Source organism: Toxorhynchites rutilus, chromosome 1 (genome assembly GCF_029784135.1).
Source record: "Toxorhynchites rutilus septentrionalis strain SRP chromosome 1, ASM2978413v1, whole genome shotgun sequence".
Classification (NCBI taxonomy): Eukaryota; Metazoa; Arthropoda; class Insecta; order Diptera; family Culicidae; genus Toxorhynchites; species Toxorhynchites rutilus.
Genome location: NC_073744.1, coordinates 31656337 through 31679494, shown reverse-complemented (window position 1 = coordinate 31679494; position 23158 = coordinate 31656337). Strand labels below are relative to the sequence as shown.

The following is a 23158-nucleotide window of genomic DNA, read 5'->3' as shown; positions in this document are numbered from 1 at the left end:
TTAACCGTTAATTGATACATTTCCTGATATTTTTACTAAAACTCTTCATTATAATATAAAAATGTTATCAGATATTTTTCGCTCAATATTTTTCCACAACTTGCGATCAAAAGTGTTACTATTTTATGAAAAATACGTATTTGATACGTAAGAGCTAAATTTTATTGATAATTTTAGTTATAAATGAGTGTTGATTCCGCTTGAAAACCCATAATTGTCAGTATCGCTACCCAAACTTGGAAAACGAAGCTCAATGCCGCCAACACGAATGCGCATGTCCTCACCCCACAGTGCTGCCAAGTGCGTATCCTTCGAGAAAGTGAAAGCGTAAACAAACTCCTAAGGACACACATACCGGTTGCCTCCAGTCCAGTCCAGTATCCTTGTCTTCGTTATCTCTGCCATTTACCACCGTCTGTTATCGAAACTATTTGAAACTATTATATCCAATTCTCTAAAGTGTGTATATTTTTCTTTTCACGGTGCAACGTTACGGCAGCAAAATTAACTATTCAAAGTTTCACAATGCGATGTCGCTTTCGGCGATGTCGAAGGTAAGTTTCGATTAACGATGGGGACCAAAAATTGATTTGGTTGACGCCTGAACTGTTTGCAAAAGAATGGCTTCAAACAAAATTGACCTTCATCAGCTGGACCAATGGATTAAGTATGCTTACCCCTGTCTGGTTAGGCAACAAGCTAGACGCTATTGGGATTAAGAATAAAACGAACCCTGAAATAAATACAAACCTGTTCTCAGCTTTAAACAGTTAAAATAGCCACTTGCTAGCATTTGTCCCGACTCGACAGAATTGATTAGTTCCAATCAAGATGCAATCGGTCAATGTTGAACTTAATACTATTCCGGATAATTCGCAGCCAATACTGTACTCGTACTGGCGGAGTTCCTGCTCGTGGCGCGTCAGGATAGCGCTCAACCTGAAGGAGATTCCATACGACATTAAGCCGATCAGTTTGATAAAATCGGGCGGAGAGCAGCACTGCAACGAGTACCGTGAGGTAAACCCCATGGAACAGGTTCCGGCACTGCAGATTGGTAAGTGTTTATGATGGCCTATGTATTTAGTAGGAGTGCATGCCTTTCATGAGACATTTTTCAGAACACTTTTACCATGTTTTCGGTTGTGTAAATATGTGGGGGAGGAATAATCAAATTATGTTCTGTATATGATTCTATTCTGGGAGATGAACCGTGTATGCAATATGAGAGGTCATTGCAGCTTATCGCTCCTCGCCTAAAAAATGGTGAATGGTAAAAATAAATTAAATATAAAAATGCAGAGTATCAAATAGTGAATAAAGAAGCCGGGAATGTGAAATTGAATGTGAAGCTGAACATAAGATTGCATTTTGTAATAAAATATCTTCAAATTCAAAGATGAGGTGGTTTTGCCATTTGGTTCTATTGTTTCATTTTCCATTGTTAATTTTTCAAACTTTGAAAATTACTCGTTCTCTAACTCACAGTTCTCACGCATGTCATTGAATGCAAAGATGAGCAAGACTTTATAAAAATAAACCATAGTATCGACACATGCTTTCAAAGTGCACATAATCGGATGATAATTCTTGAACCGTTTCAACTCTTCATCAAGCACTAGTTGATATTTATCATACATCCAAACGAAATCATGATAATACTTCTCTAACATCGCATCCACATAGTCCATCTCCAACACTTTGTTATATATTCCAAGGACATCCAGGGTGTGGTGAGTGATTCTAGTCAATTCCCTGTTGACATAATTCGCATAACGGAAGAAGTCATCTGTGGTTAGGGGCTCAAGAGAATTGAACGCTTGTATCGCACAGCCTCGGATATTTGCCACCGCATCTGAATCATACTTGAGCAGCTGTTGCTGTACCTCCTCCAAACAGGTTTGATTTCCGGGCCTGGTTTCCTCCAGCTCCCGATGGGCTGCGCTTCTCATACGGCGCAGTTCATTCGTCCCATTGGCCAGTATTTGGAGCAGAACTTTGTTGAAAAGGTTGATTTCATTGGAGTTTTTAGCACGTTTGGTTTGCATGATACGCTCCCCCACTGCACTGTAGTTACTAAACTGTTCCTGATAGCCTATGAATGAAGGGAAGGTGCTGGATACAGTCAGTTGAGTGATAGCGAATACCGCTATTACTACAAATTTCTGCATGGGTAACATAGTGCCGATGGATGTACTCGTTAGGTCACAAAACAACACTGTAATCTCGATCACTAAGGCGAAAGTGTCCAGTGCAACAGAAAGTGTGCAATTTTTCTGTAGACTATTTTATCTTAACAAAAAGGTCATTTGGACGGCCGCTTTGGATCACTAGATTAGATAAGTGAAGTGTGGTTCTACTGCCATAACTAACAGGACAGCAGATAAGGAAACACTCATTTAGCTGAACATTTGTCCACCGATAATCTCCGAAATGCGGTAATCTAATCTGACTCGATTGAATAACGATGTCGGAAATCTATATATATTCTGCAAGTTTTGGGACATATTTGCAATCTGAGTCAAATAGCTCTCAAAATGGTATCCACGGCAAGGTTCACTCTTTCGCTGGCAACGCTTTTTGTGGTAAGTACATGCTTGAATGTGTCTTCAGATCCACCATCGTTTACAAGAAATTTCCCCCAGATTGCATCAGCGGCACCGTCGATTAAATCCGGACTCAGCGACCTCACCGGTCTCGTCAAAGAATACCATGAGCTATACGAGAGAATGTACCAGGAGAAAACTGAACTCCAGCAGTTTGCTCGAGCCGGTCACCAATTCATGTACCGCTGGATAAACGGAGATATTTTGAAGGACATAGCAATCGCACACGATGAGATCCAGCGTAAAGCGAATGAGACCGACGAGGTCATCGCGGAGAAACTGCTGGCGGGTGGCGATGAGAAGTGTCTGCTGACACAACGCTCGCGGCTGCAAGAAGAGCAGCGGGCATTCGGCGACGGAATCAGCGAATGTGCTGCGAATGTTTCCGAAACTAAGGATAGTGTCGGTGACACTTTCCAGGAGAATCTTGATATATTACAGCGACTGACCACCTCGATCAGCGAGTACATGTTGTGGTCGTTTTCTATGCACAACTCGGTCACACAGCCGGAGCGCCATGTCGATACGATGCTTCGTGCGTACTACGAGCTAGAGCTACTTTGGAGGGAGAGTGTACTTCCCACAATGCAGGATAACATCGATGGAATGCATGCTCAGGGGCAGGATATCGTTGCCAGCCATTCCAACTGTCTGGATGGCTTGATTGAGAAAACGGACGAGCACATCGAACGCATACGAGACGACATTAGTTTGTGTCCTGTTCCGTACAAAGCGTAAACTGAAGCTGCTGTGAGAGACTAAAAATTCAGTCATCAAAACATTTTTATCAGGATTTTTTTTTATTTCGAGAAATAATAACCATTAGCGGAGTATTTTTGGCAGAGATTTGGCTTATCTGAGTGCAGAGTTCACGGCGATTCTTCGTATGAAACATATTCTTCAGTTCTTTGATGAAATAAGTCCTTCATATTATCAGAGCAATGAATCGGATATTAATGATGCTCAAATATTCATACAAATTTCTTATAAACATTTTTTTACTATGCTAACATATTATACTACTAGCCGACCCGGCAAACTTTGTCCCGCCCAAAATTTATTTTTTGTTATTAATACCTGCAAACAATCACGTTTCCTGTCAATTTACAATTTACTTTAAATATAAATTTTCTAGCACTTCTACCAAAACTCGTCATTATAATATCAGATTATTTTCAGACACAATTCTCGTTCAAGAATTTCAATCACTTGCAAATAATGTGCGATTCACATAGCACGTTACGGAGAAGAACGTCTACGTTCCGTCAACGTCTCCACCAATTCACACATGCAGTCAATGCTTCCACCCGCACCGTCACGTCAAATGCCAAACGAATGATTTCTTTAATTTTATTCATGGTGTCGCCACCTACAACAATTTGAAATTGCAATGCCCTCTTTCAAATCAGCATGCCTAGAATCAGTTCTAAATTTAGAAAAATTCAATAAGAATCATTGAATTCAATTATTTAAATGCTTAAACCCCGTAGTCCGACCCTTATGCAACAATAATAATAAATAGAATAATTATTTCAACTAGTCGCGAATGATTTTCACTCCGAAATTTGGAGCTAAGAGTTATGTTGGCATAAAAAGTACAGTGAGTTACTTTTAAAGCGATATGCTGAGGCACCATTCAGTGTCGCATTGAAGTCGGTTTTGACCAGTAATTGGACATTTGCGACTGGTGGCGACTTTCAATGTGGGGCCATAATTTGGGCCCCGAACTCAATGTTTACAAAAATGTCAAACTAGAGGTAAAAATGTCTAATTAAACGTGTTGCATCAGAGATCTGTTCAATTAGCTTAATGTCGATGTAGATGTAAATTACTGTACAACCAAATCAAAACAAAAGCCGAGACACAAAGCCCAGACAAAAACCAAACGAGCCGTCCGTCTCCGTCAATTATTCTTTTCTACAAACCCTGCCGGTCGTTTTCGTTGAACGTATGCTGACGGGTCGTTACGTTGCTGGTGTATGTGAATGTTTTCATGAGAATTGCATGGTAGAATCATTGACGTATCGTGACGTGACGGGACGTGAACGTGACGTGTATGTTGTATGTGAATCGCACTTAAATGTTTGATACAGAAAATATGATACACCGAAAAAAAATTTCATATCAGATTTATCTGTACGACACATATATTTTTGCAATCTAGCCGCGCATATACATTAGATTAATATTGCCCATGGAATTAAATTTTTTGGGCGGTTACATATAATAATGGATTCATTTTAGAAATGTGCTCAAAATGGATTCTTTTTACTTTATATAACTCAAAATAGGGAAAAAGTCAATTTCAGCAATGTTTTTACATATTATCGTCTGGAATTATATGAACATTGTGTACGTTATTCATCTCGCTGATTATAATAAGTAAAAATCGTGAAACATTCTTATTCCCAACACTGAAAATAATTTTTATATAGATTTTATGTGCGGTAACCAGATAAAGGCGATTCTCCAATATTTTGGCTTAATTTATGTGCAGCACACAACGGGTGTTAAATAAAAAATGAGAATTTTTTCAACCACACATAAAAAATTTTTTTTTTCATCGATTTCAGTATTTTTTATTAATAACATAATGTATTTTATTCAAAAAAATGTCAGTGAATGTTTGGGTAAGGGCCGTGGTCTGCTGTTCGACGCAACTTTGTCGCGATGCTCTCACAAGAACGTTGTACGGCACTTACGTCCATTTTCCGGATACAAGTCCGGATTCTTGTAGTCAGTTGCTTCGTGTCCTTGGCCCTCCAATTGTTTTTATACACTAGGGCACTGAGTGAGCCAAAGAAATCCTCTATTGGGCGGCACTGGGGCAAGTTTGTTGGGTTACGATCTTTCGGCACGAACGGTATCTTTTTCTCCTCAAGAAACGCCAGCGTCTTCTTTTCGTAATGGGAAGACGCCTTGTCCGGCCAGAAGACGTACTTCCCATCCGCGTGATGCTCGTTCAGGAACGGCAGCAGGATTTTCTCGAGACACTCTTCTCGATAGATTTGTTGGTTGATTGCCAGACCGCTCGGCTTAAACCAAGGCTTTGAAATGTACCGGTCGGAAATGGCGATGTACAACATAACTGTGAACTTCACGCTCCGAAGGGAAAATCCCCCAACGTTAGAGCTCGTCTATTCGGTCCGAACGCCGGAAGAGGAGAGAGGTCGAGTCATGGTTATACATATTAACCAGAGCATCGCATACTATGAGATACAAGTAGTTGTGGTATCCCTTGTATTATATAGTGGTATCACTCACACTGGTTCACCGTATGTGTCAAGTACGTCGAGTTCAGTTCGGTTCACACTTCTATTAAATGAGTAAGCTCATTTCACACTCCCTTAATGATGTATACCACACATCTCCCCTCTACTCAAGAGAAATAAATGTTTAATCCATTTGATATTGTAGTACGTATGTAACTCCTAAAACCAAGGAATCTTCCAATACTATAATGAATCCCGCTTACGTGTGCTTGGTGCTGGGCAGCTAAATGTGTGATGCCAAAGATAATGATGTATCAAGTATAAACACGCATGGGGTAATATTTTAGTGAAGCTTAATACTCGTTATCGGTAAAGTTATCATTATATATGGTGCCATACTTTAAAAAAAAAGAAACCTAAGAGCGAAGTCAAGTATATATTCCTGGTGGCGAATAAGACGGTAATACTATAGCTAAAATTGTTCTACATATTGAAACAATTTCAAAAATTACGAAACAACCAAACATGTAATTTTTCTTCATGTAAACCCTCATATGCATTTATTTGATACCTTGCTTCATTCCCAACACGGGAATCTGAGTGGCTCAATCATTTGACGTACTTCGTAGATGGATTCTGCATAGACACCTCATCTGTCGCACAGAAACGAAAACAAAAACAAACGATCGCAAAAATCTGAGGGAACTCATGCTTAAGAGCGAATGAATCTATTCTGAAGCAATTCCAAACTCCAGAGTAATCCCAGGATAATTCAACGAGACGACGGAAGCAGAATAATTTGCAAGGAAAAGAAAGACGAAGGTTTGTTTCTTCGAAAACATGCGTGAGAAATAATTATTTTTTTGTTTTTCAGCATCCTATTTCTCATTCTCTTCGGTTGGCCATACTATTATGTTGTCTTTCTGTGTGGATTTTTTTGTGCTCTAATTGCAGCTATTTCTACAAGCAACGTCAAGATACCCGGTGATTTCACAAACGTTGCATCTTGTATCTAAGATTATCTCAAGGACATGTTTCGAATTTGTGGTACATACGGTACGATTTAGGGCAACGAGAACGTCGACCAGCTCTTTGTTTTTTTACATGCTATTCTCTCTTGTTTAGTTTGTGATCGATGATTAGATGCCATGTACCGACCTTTTTTATATTATTCAATGAGCGATGCGAGCTGTTTTCGTGCTACCGTGAACACCCGACGTGACCCAGATGGTATCGCTCCCGTTTCGAACGCCTCCTCACGTGTGATTGACTGGATGAAAAAGTTTGTTTCGTATCATAATAACCGCGTTGATTTGCCCAACACCTTGATACGCATGCCTTTTAAAAGTTGCATTCTGACAAACCTGTCGTCGTCGGCACTGTTATATTGCAAAGATGAACTTTCTCCGACAATCTTGCGTAGAATTGGTTCATCTAGTCCTTGGTGTATAGACTATCTTGCAATATATAAATAAATAAATACATATGGTACATATATTCTTACATACTCATTCCTCTTTTGGTTCATTGCTTGGAGCCTCTCAACTAGCTCCATTAGCGCTTTTTGTTCTGTTCCCTGCTTCCGCCTAGATACTGGGAACTTTTTCCTGCTCTATTAGTGCAGATGCCAACTACCTGAATTTTCCCGCTGCAAGCTTCAAAAGGTTCATTAGTTTCTGAGTTAGGAGATACTATCCTTGCGGAATATGACTAGAAAACTAACTAATCTTCGCGTAATACGTTGCAACCCAGTAGTCTTTTTGCTTTCGTATACTTTATTTCCCCTAGTTTCTAGAACGCACCTTTCAAAACCCAACCATATTATTTCGTATATTCTGTCACCAACATTTGCTCATAAATACATTCGGCGGTGCTTCAAAAAACGAACATGGACCGTAACCAGAGTATGAATGTTGCATGAGACAGCAATAATCGATTCCAATAATGATCACTCCAGTTTATCGGTAGACGCCCAATGATGCTATCTTGCAATGGTCATGTGGATATCCCGTCTCGCTCCCACTATGCACCTGCAGACCTCCCATCTCGTTATTGTGGACATTCCACTTCGCTTATTCCGTGCGGACATCCCGTCTCGCTTTTTTTGCGTGCGGACATTCTGTCTCGCTTTTACGTGCGGACATCCCGTCTCGCTGTTCCCCGTGCGGACATCCCGTCTCGCTATTTTCATGCGGACCTCCTGTCACGGCGACCTCGTCTTCTTCCTGCAGACGATTCCATCCATCATCCAATGGATCAATACGTGGGAGCAGCCATATTTCCGACCGGCGTCACGCAGGCTGGTTGCGTCCTTGTTGTCAAACAGCTTCTTTAACGATGTCTTCCTCTGCTTCGTCATTATCGTCACCGGACGACCACTTCCGCTCTACGTTCAGGGAACCAAGGATACGATATACCGTACTGACAGGTACATTTTGGAAATGCGTTTCGTAGAACCGTACAATGCGATCGCGGAGCACGTGCTGTTTCGACGCCATTTTTGCTTTGACTAAATTCAAACTAGCAAAACCGAAAACGTCTACTGTTTCTAGGGAGCCCAAAGAGCAATTTTCTTGGAGAAAGAAAATTTTACGCTCTTTATTTGAGTTACTGAAAGGTATTGAAAAAATTCTCATTTTTTATTTAACACCCGTTATGCTCGAATGATGCTAATTGATGTCCACTAAATTCAATAACAAGGTAAATTATTTTTATATGCGATGCTATGGAATATAAATGATTTCTATTTACAACTAAATTTTGCTTAGAATAGATTCTCAGTGTGTTTGTCCGTGTTATGACAACAATTCGTGATAAAAGATGATAGAACAACAAACGGAAACAATATCGCTCTCTGGACTTACTCTTGAAATTCAAGCTTCCAGCAAAGCTGCTGCAGTTTTTCGGAGGTAACTTCCCTTCAAGCTCTTTATTTTAGTTATACACTCGACAAAAAAATTAGAGGAACAGAATGCGAAGTCGGAAATTTTAAGTGATTTTTGACATGCTGTAACTTCGTGAAAAATAAAGGCATATCGATGGGATGTAAATCGTTTTGAAGCTTTAACTTTCAGATATTAGAATATTGTACGTACATTTTTTTTATCTTGGTGTATGTAGGTGTGGTGAGCTACAATATCTGGAAGAAATGAAAAATCGATTTTTTTTTCAAGAATATTCTGGACTAACACAATTTTTTGGCTCCAAGAACGTTCCTGTAGGACCTTTCCACACAGAGATATTTAAGTTTGAATGATAAATTATCCTTTCGTCTTTGATGATGAATGATTCAATAAACAGCTATCGCATCGCAAATCGAAAGGCAGTTTTGAAATCTCCAATAAATTCTGCACAAGGATATTTTGACGTGGGACTACGTCTAACCGGAATATATAGGGGGTAAAATGAAAACCTAAACACAGAACATGCACGAAAAAATGCAAGATTTCGAATGCGTATAACTCAAACATTTCATACTGGATTGGAAAGATATTTGCATCAATTGATAGGGAATATTTCTACGCATCTATCGCAAACAATAAAATGTTGTTTTTCATTAGATAAACAATTGAATAACTGTAAAATGTTTTTTTTGCTCAGGGTTTGGATCGATTAATCGACGTAAGTTATTCGTTCGCCTCGATTATTGGTTGCGCAGTATTCGTTCGATTAATAATCGATTTCTGTATTCAATTAATCGATTAATCGAACGATTATCGGGGATCACTAGGCATGATCCTGCTGCTTCATGATGCATGGAGAGGTTCGACATTTTGGTTCGTTTCATCGTGTATCACGAAGTGCGAACCGAAGCAGAGTTGTCTCGTTCACTTTTGTGTCATGATTTGTAGCACGTAAAAGCAAAAGAATGTCACTGGAGGAAATGATGTCTGTAAAATCATGTTTCAAAGATCAATCGGCAAGCACAAACAACATGTTTAGATGCTGCGCCGCGACCGGAAGACTTAGTTTGGCTTTCCACTCGCATACCCCAGAGATTGACGTATAAAGATCTCCTATAGCTGCTCGTGGAGATACATCGTTTAGATGTCTACATGCTGGTAAACATATTCCGCTTGCTTGATATCTGAAAATCCTTGCTATGATTCATATCTGGAGACAAATAAACTCGGACTATAATATTGAAATTTGTCGTACTTTCCAGAAGCGCGGATCAGCGAAGGGTGGATTTCGTTTCGGTGTTTATTATGAGAGCCCGCCGCTTGCTTTTCAATATGTGTGATTTATCAGTAAATCAGCAGAGTTTCATAAAGAAATTATAATTGTCAGTAGGAATACCAATCGTTCTGTATACGTGTTTGTTCTTCGCCTTCTATGTATTTATTGATGTGAAATGTAAATGGTTTGTCAGGATTCTATGTAAACATGAGCAAACAAGTGGTTCAAAACAAGCATTGGGGAACGCAAAAGAAAGTACGGACGATTAAATTACCCATTGGCAGATACTAGCATTAGAAAGTCGAATAAAAACAACTGCCGTTACAACTTCTCTTCAAACACACTGCAACGCTTCTTCTATCAGCTTATCCATATTTGAAACATACTCGCTCATGATCTCATCGGCCTCCGTGAATATCTCTCTCCTAATTCGGTTCATGATGCCTCCGAAGGCAGCCACCTCGTGATCCAGAAGGAGCACCACACGGTCAACCATGTCAGCGTTCTCGCGAAGATGAGCCTCCAAATCTTCCAACGTATCTGGGAGATTGATTAGTGCATCCGGAAGGGCCAGCCTCTGCACAACTGCCGATTGCAGTTCGGTCGACTCCAGCTGATACCGCAGTACGTTTGGGTAGAAGAAATTTCTCGTGACATGGGTCAAGTCCGTCGCCAAGTTCCTCATCGTCACACTGAGATCATCCGCCACCTGGCTGGCCCGACGGTTCGTCTCGTTGTATTTCGTCACGATGCATGGATTCTGGGTGCCACCGATTTGTAGCGCGTGCTCCAGAATTTCATCCTTGGCGTGCTGTTTGGTTTCTGAGATATTACTCACCAGGAAGCCGTACCGGGAGATGAACTGAGCGTTAAGATTTTTCAACCGTAATGAGTGATCCATTCGGTAGATTCTCAGTTTGTAATCGACGTCATAATGCAGCTTGTTGAAGAGTTAATCGAGTTCGGTCAGTCGATTCGTTGCTTCAGACGGTATGCCATTTTCGACGGACTTTTCGATGAACGCGCTAGAAAGAACCATCTGAAAAACGAATGGGAACAAATTGGGGTCAGTAGATCGTCACGCACCTCAAACAAGAAATTTACCTGTCCGAAGCCCAATAAAAACAGGACCCTCAACATCATTAGTTTACACAAAATATACCAATACTTCTTGAAAACACCTATCGCCGTTAGTTCTGGTAGAATAATGGCCAAATCACTCGATAAGACCACTCGAAGAAACTTTCATGAGCAAAACTTGGCGAATATTTTGATAAGAAAACTGTAATCAATTTTCAACTGAAAATTGTTGCTACAAATTCATATCATATCTTGCTTCCTAGATAAGTAATTGAATTTCCTGCAATGTATTGCTTACTGTGCGTTCATAACATCCTAATCGCATGATGACGCTAATCCACAATCTGTTTATTTAATCTATTTCCCTACAGATGGCCATACGTTGGTTGAGTCACTGGCAATTATGCATTATCTGGAAGAGACGCGGCCCCAACGTCCGCTGCTACCGCAAGATGTTCTGAAACGTGCCAAAGTTCGTGAAATCTGCGAGGTATTCCGGCGCTTCTCTCTCCATACATGTTCTATCTTAATTTGTGATACATTCTTTTGCAGGTGATCGCCTCCGGCGTCCAGCCGCTCCAGAATCTGATCGTGCTCATTCACGTGGGCGAGGAAAAGAAGAAGGAATGGGCCCAGCACTGGATCACCCGTGGCTTTCGGGCGATCGAGAAGCTCCTGTCGACCTCGGCGGGGAAATTTTGCGTTGGCGATGAAATCACGCTCGCCGACTGCTGCCTGGTGCCGCAGGTTTTCAACGCTCGCCGCTTCCACGTGGATCTGCGTCCCTATCCGATAATTCTGCGCATCGACCGCGAGCTGGAAGGGCACCCAGCTTTCCGCGCGGCGCATCCCTCCAACCAGCCGGACTGCCCACCAGAGGCTGCCAAATAAGCAAGTAACAGTAAGACAGGGTGAATTTTGCCAATCTATACACAAACATACACACACAAACGATTGAATTTGCTTATGAGCTATAAAGTTTAACCTGAAAAAAAAAACAATAATATTATTCCAACCAGAAGCTGAGGGCACATTTTTGAAAAGTGCGATAAATTTTATAAGGGATGAGAGATGAGATGACCAATCGTGAAGGTTATCTATAAAAATATACGATTTTATTGCATTTATGAGAATTACGGCTAGAATTTTCCGACAAGAATCGGAAGCCGATTATATTTGTGTCTATTTGTAACGATTTTAAAATACAACTTGTCATTGGCTTGAATGTTTGAAGAATGACAGCCTGGTGTTAGCTTTCTGTCGTCGTATTTTTGTTTTGCGTTGCTTATGTGCGTTACGTTTCATTGTGCCATTGAACTATTTCAGCGACAAAATTATACGAGAACATTGTGAACATCCGCAGGCGTAATATTTGATCCGAAAGCCCCACCTACTGAAAACGTGAAACACAGGGGTAGCCAACGAAACAAAGTAATGATTCGTATTTGCCCATCTAAAACGACGAGCCTGCTGCTGAATTTTCACTTCAATAGAAAATGTCAACTCAAAATTTATTTACTCCGGATAGCTATTGGAATGTTATGGTGTGCTTATTCCTGCAAAGACGAATAGAGGCTGTCCACATACCACGTGGCCAGAAAAAGCACTATTTTAGACTCCCTCCTTCCCCCTCCGTGGACAAGCGTGGACATTTTCATACCTCTACCCCCCTTTGTCCACGTGGACATTTTTCATTTTTTAATTAAAATAATAAGGTAATAACTGAATTGCGTCTAAATTCCATTTAAGTTTATTTTATTTCAAATTTTACTTGCTGTACCAGCTTTGCTGCGGCCCATTGTTGTTGTACGGCAGAGAAATGAGTAGCATAACAAAGCATAAGTTTCGTTTAATTTTGAAATACTTGAGAATATATATATTTTTTTGTTTTTCCATTTTCAGCGAAAATATAAAGGCTATCTGGTTTGTAGACAAGTAAAAAATAGTTGACCTGTTGAGGAACAATCCGCATCTGAATATAAACTATACAACTTCGAAGATTGATCCTGAGCTTTACTAATTGTGATTGCAAACGCCAATCGAATAGATTTATATTAAATTCCAGTAGAATCTGTTTTCCAGAGATATTCTCGATCCAATGAAGAATTATCCTTTGATTCAGGATTATGAATATTTCATGACAAAACGATCGCACAGCAAATTGTGAAAACTTTAAAATGTTCTATAAAATACCCAGTTCCTTTTTTGAAAAATTACATTCATTTGAAAGATGAGAAAATTTTGCATAAAATTCTGTTGTGAAACATTTTAAAGGGTGGAACGACCAAAAAGTGCTAAGACAAAATAACGCTTTTTTTTGTTTTCCTTATGTTCCGCCTTACGATGGCCCAGTATTTTTCGATCGGGCGAAGCTCTGGGGTATTGGGCAGGTTCTTATCCTTAGGCACGAATTGGACGTTGTTGGCCTCATACCACTCCAGGGCCTTTTTGCCGTAGAGGCATGAGGCCAAATCCGGCCAAAACAGCACGGAACCCGTGTGCTGTTGCAAGAACGGCGGGAGTCGTTTTTGGAGACACTCTTTAACATAAACTCCCTGGTTGATTGTACCGGTTGTTACAAAAATGCTGCTCTTCATGCTGCTCGAGCATATCGCCTGCCAAACCAGATATTTCTTTGCGAATTACGACAATTTAATGTGCTGTCACCTTGCCCCTTCCCGTCGCCGTATAGAATTCTTGTCCCGGAAGCTGGTTAAAGTCGGTTTTGACGTATATCTCGTCATCCATAACGATACAGTCGAATTTGGTCAACATCGCAGTATACAACTTCCGTGTCCTCGTTTTGGCCGATTTGTTTTGATTTTCGTCTTTACCTTCTTGTACATTGACAGCCCAGCTCTTTTCTTGGCGCTTTGCACCGTGGTTTGGGACACTCCGACTTTATCTGCCACGTCCCGGAGCGATAAGTTTGGATTGCTCGTGTATGTCCTCTTCACCATTTTGGTTGTCTGTTCGACCGTCGGAATGCGGTTTCCTCCACTTCCAGGCTTCCGAGTTGTGTTCAACCTCTCCCCAAACACTCTAATCACTTGAGACACCGTCGTTTGAGGCAAATTGAGCTTTTTCGCTAACTGATTATGCGACAAAAGTGGAAATTCTTTGTGCGCGTGCTGAATTATTAAACGCAGTTCCTCTTTCGTGGAGGCCATTTTGACAACTGAAGAGCATGTGCCGAAAACAAAGTAGGCACATCATTCTACACACCTGTGCCAGCAAAAATTGGAGTTCTCATTTTTTTTCAAATAATCGATTAATGCTACGTTGAAGTTAAGCACTTTTTGGTCGTTCCACCCTTTAACTAGTGAAAGATAACAATAGGAATAACATTGTGGTGTCAAGGAAGTAATTGTAGAATGGTTGGAGAACTTCTTTTTTTTTGATAGAAACAATAAAGTTTTTGGAAGAAAAATAATAAACCCCTTAAAAAACAAGAAAAAATAAGTTTTTTCGCTTCTAAAAGGTATTGGAATTCATCAATTTAAATTTTTACCAACTGCATTCTAGGCGAGGGTTTCACAAAAAAAAAATTAGAATAGTGGGTAAATTGATTAAAGTTTGATGACTAGTGTTGCATGGTTCATCTTACGTAAAAGCTAATATAAATTCGCAGGAAATGACGAAATTCCAATACTTCTAATACAATAAGTAATACAGAGAGAAAAGTAATACAAAAAATTGATTTTACATGAAAAATTATACACACGTTTATCGTGTTTATCATTATATGCGTAATATCATGAAAACTCAACCATTATGGAATTTTTTAATTTTTATAGTGTTTGGCTATGAACGTTAATGCATTGCCCGTAACTATAAAAGTCATAGGATCATAGGAAATAGCTCGGTTGTCCACAGCTTGCGTGAGTTATTTTCAGAGTATGGATTTCAGTAAAAACGTTTAATGATTAAGTTTAAATATATGAAGCACTCTCAAGCAGCCCATTCCGTTTAATGATAAATACGGAATACTCAGGTAGGGCGCAGTTTTAAAATTCTTGAATACGGAATAGCTTTTATTTAATTTAGAATGTATCGGTGACTATATTTGAAAAAATATTTATTCTTCGTGTCAACGTGGACATAGTCTAAACCCCCTCCCCCCTTTCCGTGGACATTTTCATACCCCCTACCCCCCCTAAAGTTGTCCACGTGGGGTATGGCCAGCCCCATACTAGAATTGATTTTCATCCATAAAATATTTCCAGTGTCCATCTCCCCCTGCTCTCCCCTACGCCATCAATACAACGTGTCTCTTATATTCTAAGCACGCATCCCCGGTTTCTCGGAAATTGCATGCAACTCCAACTTGTACCTCCAAGCGAACTGACCACCAGATGTCTTCATTGTCGAGAGGAGATGACTGTAGCACCAGAAAAATAATAGAACATCGCACATGTATATTTCCCTCTCATTGAAGCACGTGCCTTTGAATGTCGGTCCGCACAGAATTGTTATTCATTCGCGCATTGGAGTAAACAAGAATGCAACGGATTAATATTTACACGCCACCACAGGCAAAAGCGGCAATGCATTTAGCATTAATCATGAGAGCTGGCGAAAAAAAAGAAGCGAAAATAAATGATCGTGGCTTATGAGTGGCTATTATTATTAATCGGCTCAATGAAAAGTAGCCGCCGCGGCGAGGCTGAAGTAGATTTACATAACAATACTCTTTAAAAAAAAAGCTGTTTCGCTCCGACCGGCCACTAGAACTGCATTCTGTGAAGGCCACTGTGGCTAAACGGTTCCGCACACGGACAGAAATAGTGAACATCCGCTAGCAGCAGTGATGTACAATGTCAAGGCTGCAGCCTACGGATACTTGTTTCTAACGTGTGTTTCAATCGGACGGAAAAGCAGCTGTTTTTCAGAAGCAGAAAAACGTGTATGTTTATTATATTTGAACGAGTATACAAGAAACAATCAGTTGACACACATGATTGCCTACAATTTTCCTAGTTACTATTTAGGAAGTAAGAACATAGAATGCTTTCGTACACGCATCAGATTTAGCGGAGAAAACAAAACATACGTTCGTCGTTCCGTCAGCCACATCTCGGTGACACTTTCCTGGTTTAAAATAGAGGAACTGGAAAGTTTAAAGCCTCTTTAAAACAAAGAAGAAGGAGAAGAAGATGGTTTAAATTGAATACAATTTCAAAAAGGAATTTGATAGAATAGGCATCATAGTAACCATAGAATATGTTGAAAAATAATAAAATTATAACCATATCATTATAATATTTATACTACACTTTTTATTACTTTACTAGCTGACCCGGCAAACTTCGTCCCGCTCAGAATGTATTTTTTGTTATGAATACTTTCAAACATTCACGTTTTCTTTATAAACGAATGTTCAACGTTCTAATTGACACTTTATAATTTCCTTTTACTATAAGTTTCCTAGTACTTCTACCAAAACTCGTCATTATAATATTCTCGTATAATATTCGACACTCTATTATATTCCTTTCTCGAGTTTTGCACACCAACTCATTTGGCGATCCATTTTTTTTGTATAGACAACAAACATCAAATGAACTAACAACGATTATCACGGTGTATTTGTAGAACATATGGGAATTTTTCGCATTTTCTCATTTTCCTTCAGTGTTTTTCGAAAATTTTCATTTCTCATGTTTAGTTCGAATATGGTTGGTTGCCAGAGAATGGAGGAGTGTCACACCATCACTACCATAGAAATGTTACGTGCCCCCTAAAACCTCCCCATGTCAAATTTGGTTCCGATTTATTGATTAGTTTTCGAGTTCTGCAGAAATGTGTGCTTCATTTTTATGGCAGCCCGCTCCGCATCAGAGAAAGAGGGGAGGAGTGTCTATCATAGAAACGTTTCGTGCCCCTAGAACCTAGTTTTCGAGTTATGCAGAAATTTGTGTTTCATTTGTATGGTAGCCCTCAGTAGAAAGGGAGGAGAAGTGTCGATTCACCATAGAAACGTTTCGTGTCCCCTAAAACCTCCACATGCCAAATATGGCTCAATTTGCTTGAATAGCTCTCGAGTTATGCAGAAATTTGTGTTTCATTAGTGTGGGAGCCCACCTTTAGAGAGAGGGGAGGAGTGTCGAACTACCATAGAAAAGTTTATCGATCCCTAAAACTTCTATATGCTAAGTACGATTCCATTTGTTTGATTAGTTCTCGAGTTGTTCAGCACCCTCCTCTCCCCTCTCTTTAGAGAGGGGAAAGGAATGTCAAACCACCATAAAAACATTTATTACTCCCTAAAACCTCCATATGCCAAATTTTGTTCCATTTGCTTGAATAGTTCTCGAGTTATGCAGAAATTTGCATGTCATTTCTATGGCAGTTTACCACCCCCCCCCCCCTATCCTTACAGAAAGAGTTGGAGTGTGTAACCACCATAGAAACATTTATAGTTCTCGAGATATGCAGAAATTTGTGTTTCATTGTTCCAGCTCGACAGTGATTCTCTAGACAAAAACTATCTTCGACAAAGTTGTTACATATGATAGAGCGCTCACTTTTATGTTATCAAAAATAGGGTGACCAAAATTGTCGATGAAATGAAAAATCTAACTTTCTTATCTTTATAGATAGAGGTAAATATAGTTGGACAATGTTGTAGTCCCAGTTATTTGAGACATCTTTGAAGAACAAAATTTTTTTTTCTCTTGAAATAACCGATATAGCGCCTTTTTCCTAAGTTATGTTAGGGTCACCATGAAAAAAAAACTGTTTTTGCTCTAACTTTTATATTTCAAATTCTGCATACAAACTGCCTTCGGAAGCCTTTTAGAACTTACTAGTACAAACATTTTGCGATGCAGAACTTGTCAATATATCAACTCACTCAAAGTTATTGACATTTCTTCCCAAAAAATACGCTCTTTTCAAACATAAACAAAGTTTATTGGCGGCAATTGAAAGGGCGTATTTCACTCTACATGATGTGTGATTTTCAACACTATGTTATTTTTTTTTTGTTTCAGTATATTAAAATTGAAATCATGAGAAAAAATAAATAAACTTGATTTGGATCACAATATTTACAAGTTCTGCATCGAAAAATGTTGGAATTGGTGAGCTCTAAAGGTCGTACGAAGACAGTTTTGATGTAGGATTTGAAATATAAAAGTTAAAGCAAAAAAAAAACAGTCTTATCATCGTCACCCTAATGCTACTTAGAAACAAAGCGCTAAATCGACTATATAAAAAGATATAAATAAGTTATATTCCACAAAGTTGTTTAAAACTATGTTTATCTCTATCTATAGAGATAAAAAAGTTAGATTTTTTTATTTTACAATTTTGGTCACCCTATTTTTGATAACATAAAAACGCTCTATCGTATGTAACAACTTTGTTCAAGAATGTTGTTATATATAATATCTCCCACAAAGATTTTTTTGGCGCTTTCTATCTAAGTTGCATCAGCATAACCATGAAGAAACGGGTTTTTTCTTTAACTTTTATATTTCAAATTCTATATCAAAACTGTCTTTTTATATTTTTATATTTGTATTAGTAAGTTCTAAAAGTCTTCCGAAGACAGTTTGCATGTAGAATTTGAAATATAAAAGTTAGAGCAAAAAAACAGTTTTTTTCATGTTAACCCTAACGTAACTTAGAAAAAGGCCTATATCGGTTATTTCAAGAGATAGAAAAAAAAACTTTGTTCTTCAAAGATGTCTCAAATAACTGGGACTACAACATTGTCGAACTATGTTTATCTCTATCTATAAAGATAAGAAAGTAAGATTTTTTATTTCATTAACAATTTTTGTCACCCTATTTTAGATGAGCGCTCTATCGTACGTAACAACTTTATCGAAGACAGTTTTTGTCTAGAGAACAACTGTCGAGCTCTAAATGCTAATTTCCACTTAAATACATCTCCTGGACCATTGTGCAGTGGCGGAAGGCTCATTTTTATCGTTAGAGGGGCCTAAATTCTTCAAAAATCTTTTTTTTTAGTTGATGATGAGCTCTCACACTTGACAATATGGCCCCGACACCTGAATTGTAGGAGATCCGAGATGAAATTGGAGGTACTCTCACAGGCTCTCTTCCACCGTCTCTCACCTTTGGCTAAGAAGTTCGTGGGCCGGCGCGAGATATTTACACTTCGATAAACTATGCAAAACTATCTGGAGTATTTCATATCCACGCATCAAACATTCGTCGTCTTCAAGGCAGCATGCGATACAGTGTATCAATAACAACTACAGCAACTTATGCATGCGTATGGTTTCTCTAATGAATAGTTCGACTTGTCAGAGCTTCCAGGGAGGAACTGATGTGTTTTGGAAGAATTTCAAGGATACTCTCGGGTCCATTAGACTGACGCAGATCTAGTGCGTCACCGTACGAAGCTGACTCTCCACATGAAACACACATGGAATGGAAAAGTGGTGGAACAAGAGAGCAAATACGGTTACCAACAGTACTGTGTAGAAAATAATGGGTGGTATCACACGAAAAGTTCGAAAATTCATCCGAACAGCTGACGAATAATTTTCATGTTTTTTCCCCTTGAACATCATTAAGCGGGTATTCTAGTGTAGAGTCACGAATTTCGGACGTTTTTTCGCGCTCCGTAAAAATAAAACAAAGAATATCTTTGCTATTCATTATACAGTGATAGACATTCGTTTAGCCGCACTTGGAAAAAACTTGAAACACTTGAAACACTGAAAAATTAGGAATGTTCTTTTTATCGGGATACTTACGAGGGTCACTATTTATATTTCGGGAATTGGCAACACTGATGTCATGTGAGTCCATCTGACGGTTCCATCGTAAAGTTTGACATTTTTGACGATATACGTACTCAGAACATTTGTCATACGGACGCTATTTGTTTATTTTATATTTAGTTGAAAGTTTGGTCTCGGTTAAAAAATGTAACTGAATCGTGAACATTTTCGTGCGATGATTTTTTACGACTTTCGACGTGGATTATCACAACAAGAGTGCGTCAATCAACTTAATTTGACTTTTGGCGATGAAGCTCCATCAAAAACCACTGTGTATCGCTGGTATAGTGAATTCAATCGTGGTCGTAGTTCGCTGTCCGACGAGTTTCGTGAAGGTCGTCCAAAATCGACTGTAGTGCCAGAAAACATCGATGCTGTGCACGAAATGATTAAGCAAGATCGTCATGTAACCTATTGTGAGATTGAGGCATCCCTAAGCATTAGTTCCACCAGCACATATGCGATTTTACATGAACACTTAGTTGTGCGAAAATTATGTTCACGTTGGATCCCACATAATTTGACAATCGCTCAAAAAAAAGGCTCGTGTCGATTGGAATAAATGCTTTGAAAATTGGTTTAAGCGCATGCAAAAGTGTATCGATCATCGTGGTGAGTACTTTGAAAAACAATAAAAATATATTCGCAACTTAACTATTTGTTTTTGTTCCTATTCCAAATAGTAAATAGTGACCCTCGTATTTGCTGTAATGGTAGTATATTCAAGCCACTTTTATTGAAAGGACGCACAACACACTCACACACGCACTATGCGACTTCGGTCGATGTAAATATTCAAACGTCGTTTTTCCCGAGACATACGCTTCGCCACAGAGCATAAAAATCATGTTTTCGTATAATCAACGAGTCTTTATCTGAATTTTTTTATAAAAGGCCTCGGAGTGTTCAATTTACAAGGTAAATATTAGATATGCAACGTAAGAAGTTGATCAGATTAGTGATTCACGTATAATTTAAAGGAAAAGCGGATGGTATTCGATTGAAGGTAGAGGAGCAGAAGATAAAAAAGATGTTCAAAGAAGAAAAGTTTTCTAATCACTCGATCGCAACAAAAATTGGTCGATCTGAGAAAGTGGTACGGAGTTTCTTGAAAAAGAATCCGAAACATGGGATAAAACAACCTACAAAAGGGATAACCAAAGTTACTTTGCGTCTCAAAGGTCAAATAAGACACGTAACAACCAAGAAACGATTGTCCTGCTCACATATTAATGCAGAACTGATTGTTCCAGTAACGAAAAGACATTTTTCGCACATCTTGAACGAATCACCAAACATAAAGTGGAAGAATCTTCAAAGAAATCTGAATCTGACCGCCACCCATAAGCAGAACCGTTTTAATTTCGCCCGATAATACATAGAATGGTAACTAGAATGGCGAAATTTGTGTTTTCTAGGAAAAGAAAGGAATTTGAATGGCCCGGACTGTTACAAATGCTATTGGCACGATTTAAGTCAACAGAATGTCGTGAGATCGAAGTGAAACTTTGGGGCGGAAGTTTGATGGTATGGGGAGCCTTTTCCTATCACAGCAAGCTTCCCATTTGTTTCATTTCCACCCGAAGGAACTCCGAAAAGTATCTTGAATTACTGGAGGACGAGTTGGTTGGTCATATGGAGAATAACGCTGCCGAGGGACATCGTTATTCAGCAAGGTAATGCATCGATCCACGTTTCGAAGCAATCAAATGCATGGTGTGCTGAGAAGGACATTCCGTTTCTTGAATGGCCCGCTTGCAATCCCATGAAGAGAAACTATGGGGAATCTTGGCCGGGCTGGTCTATGCAAACGGATGACAATTTGGCAACATTTCCAGTCTCAAGGCAGTAATTCAGGAGTGTTTGGCAACACTTCAAAAGCTATTTGACTCGACGCCAAATCGAATTTTCAAAGTGATCCGATAAGCTACCGATTGAACTCGTTGGCGCACAATAATTTTTTTTATTGAAATTTGAAGGTACGGCCAAAAGAATGTCCACCCTACTTTCACATATTTGAATTATTTTGAAAATAAAAAGTGAATTGTTGCTTTTTTCACAATGAATTCGATGAGAATAAACAATAATCGTCTTTAATGAGCAAAACTGAACAAAAGAATGAGCAATTTTTAAAAATGTTGAGGAAAAATAGGGTGCGGCTAAACGAATGTCTACCACTGTATCATTATTTGTTCATCTATCTTTTGATAATAAAACAAAAATTGAACGGAGAAAAAACATTCATAACTAGAATAGTTATGAGCTGATGAAGTGAGAGGGTTAGAAAAAAAGTTGTGCCACGGCGTACACGATTCAAGCCCTTCTGCTTATATGAAACAAAAAAATCGAACAGATTCTGAATCAGTAAAAATGGCGCTATCGCATGAACCTCGGACAAGTCAAAAACATCTTTTTTGACAAAATGGTGGCCGTTCGAAAAACAAAAACAAGTTTTTCTTTTTTTCCCGATTTTTTAAAAATAGTAAAATTTAAAAAATATTATTTTTTTAGAGAATCATGCGATAGAGAGATGCCTGCAAATTGCACCCATATAAATTTGACATGAATCGGTTCAGTAGAACTTGAGATATCGTGTTCGCCAGTTTGAAAAAAACTAGTTTCGAGAAAAACACTTTTGAAGTTCATTGTTATGGCCGTACCAGGTTAAATAAAGCATCACTAAAATGGCTCTAACTCGTAAAATAATAGGATTTTCGATAAGTCCTTTCTATGATATATTCTTGTATGCCTAAACTATAGAATTATGAAGGAAAATTTTTTTGACTTTTTTCAAATTTCTAGAATACTCCCTTAATACTCCCTCTAGAATACTCCCTTAAAAAACCTACAAAATGAAATCTTATGCTGAGAAAGGGCCTGGCCGGGTAACGGAGTAAAAAGTGCCCCCAAACCAAATCACTAGCTGTATGGCAAATATTGTAAAGGATATTAAATAAGAAATTTTGGCAGTTTATTTGAACCCCTATGTGGTTTGACGTAGGATCTATAGTGAAAAACGTACTTTTTCGTTTATTTCCCGCCATCCTCAAAAGATTCGAGATAAAAATTTGAAAAAAATACTGAATTTGCATCTCACTACGGTGTATCAAGAAAAATTACAAAAAAAACATTTTAGTACTAAAAAAAATTTGAAATTCTGAAAAAAAATTTATTTATATGGCTTTTCTAGATATGTGTGATTTTTTTCAGTGTTGCGCGGTACAAAATTTTTTTTTATATATTTCCAAAACGTCTGGCTAGGTAAGGGAGTAAAAAGTCCCCCAAGCCAAATCACCATCTGTATGGCAAATATTGTATA

The 23158-nt window shown here is 38.8% G+C and overlaps 2 protein-coding genes across 4 annotated transcripts; one reads left to right on the top strand and one right to left on the bottom strand.

Annotated features, from left to right (window-relative positions):
- Positions 1-315: 315 nt before the first annotated feature.
- Positions 316-12433, top strand: LOC129779544 (probable maleylacetoacetate isomerase 2). Of its 3 annotated transcripts, XM_055787107.1 has the most exons (4): positions 316-554; positions 880-1057; positions 11449-11567; positions 11630-12433. In XM_055787107.1, exons 1-4 carry the CDS (start codon positions 531-533, stop codon positions 11966-11968), a joined length of 660 nt encoding a protein of 219 aa, XP_055643082.1. In that variant the 5' UTR covers positions 316-530; the 3' UTR covers positions 11969-12433. The 3 variants fall into 3 exon arrangements, with proteins under 3 accessions (XP_055643082.1, XP_055643074.1, XP_055643065.1); XM_055787099.1 differs by lacking the exon at positions 316-554 and having other exon boundaries at positions 760-1057; XM_055787090.1 differs by lacking the exons at positions 316-554; positions 11449-11567; positions 11630-12433 and adding exons at positions 1122-2585; positions 2646-3754 and having other exon boundaries at positions 920-1057.
- LOC129779562 (uncharacterized) lies at positions 9840-12297 on the bottom strand. Its single transcript, XM_055787119.1, has 3 exons — positions 11594-12297; positions 11102-11534; positions 9840-11036 (listed from the first exon to the last, which is right to left on the bottom strand). Exon 3 carries the CDS (start codon positions 10896-10898, stop codon positions 10332-10334), a length of 567 nt encoding a protein of 188 aa, XP_055643094.1. The 5' UTR covers positions 10899-11036; positions 11102-11534; positions 11594-12297; the 3' UTR covers positions 9840-10331.
- Positions 12434-23158: the final 10725 nt, after the last annotated feature.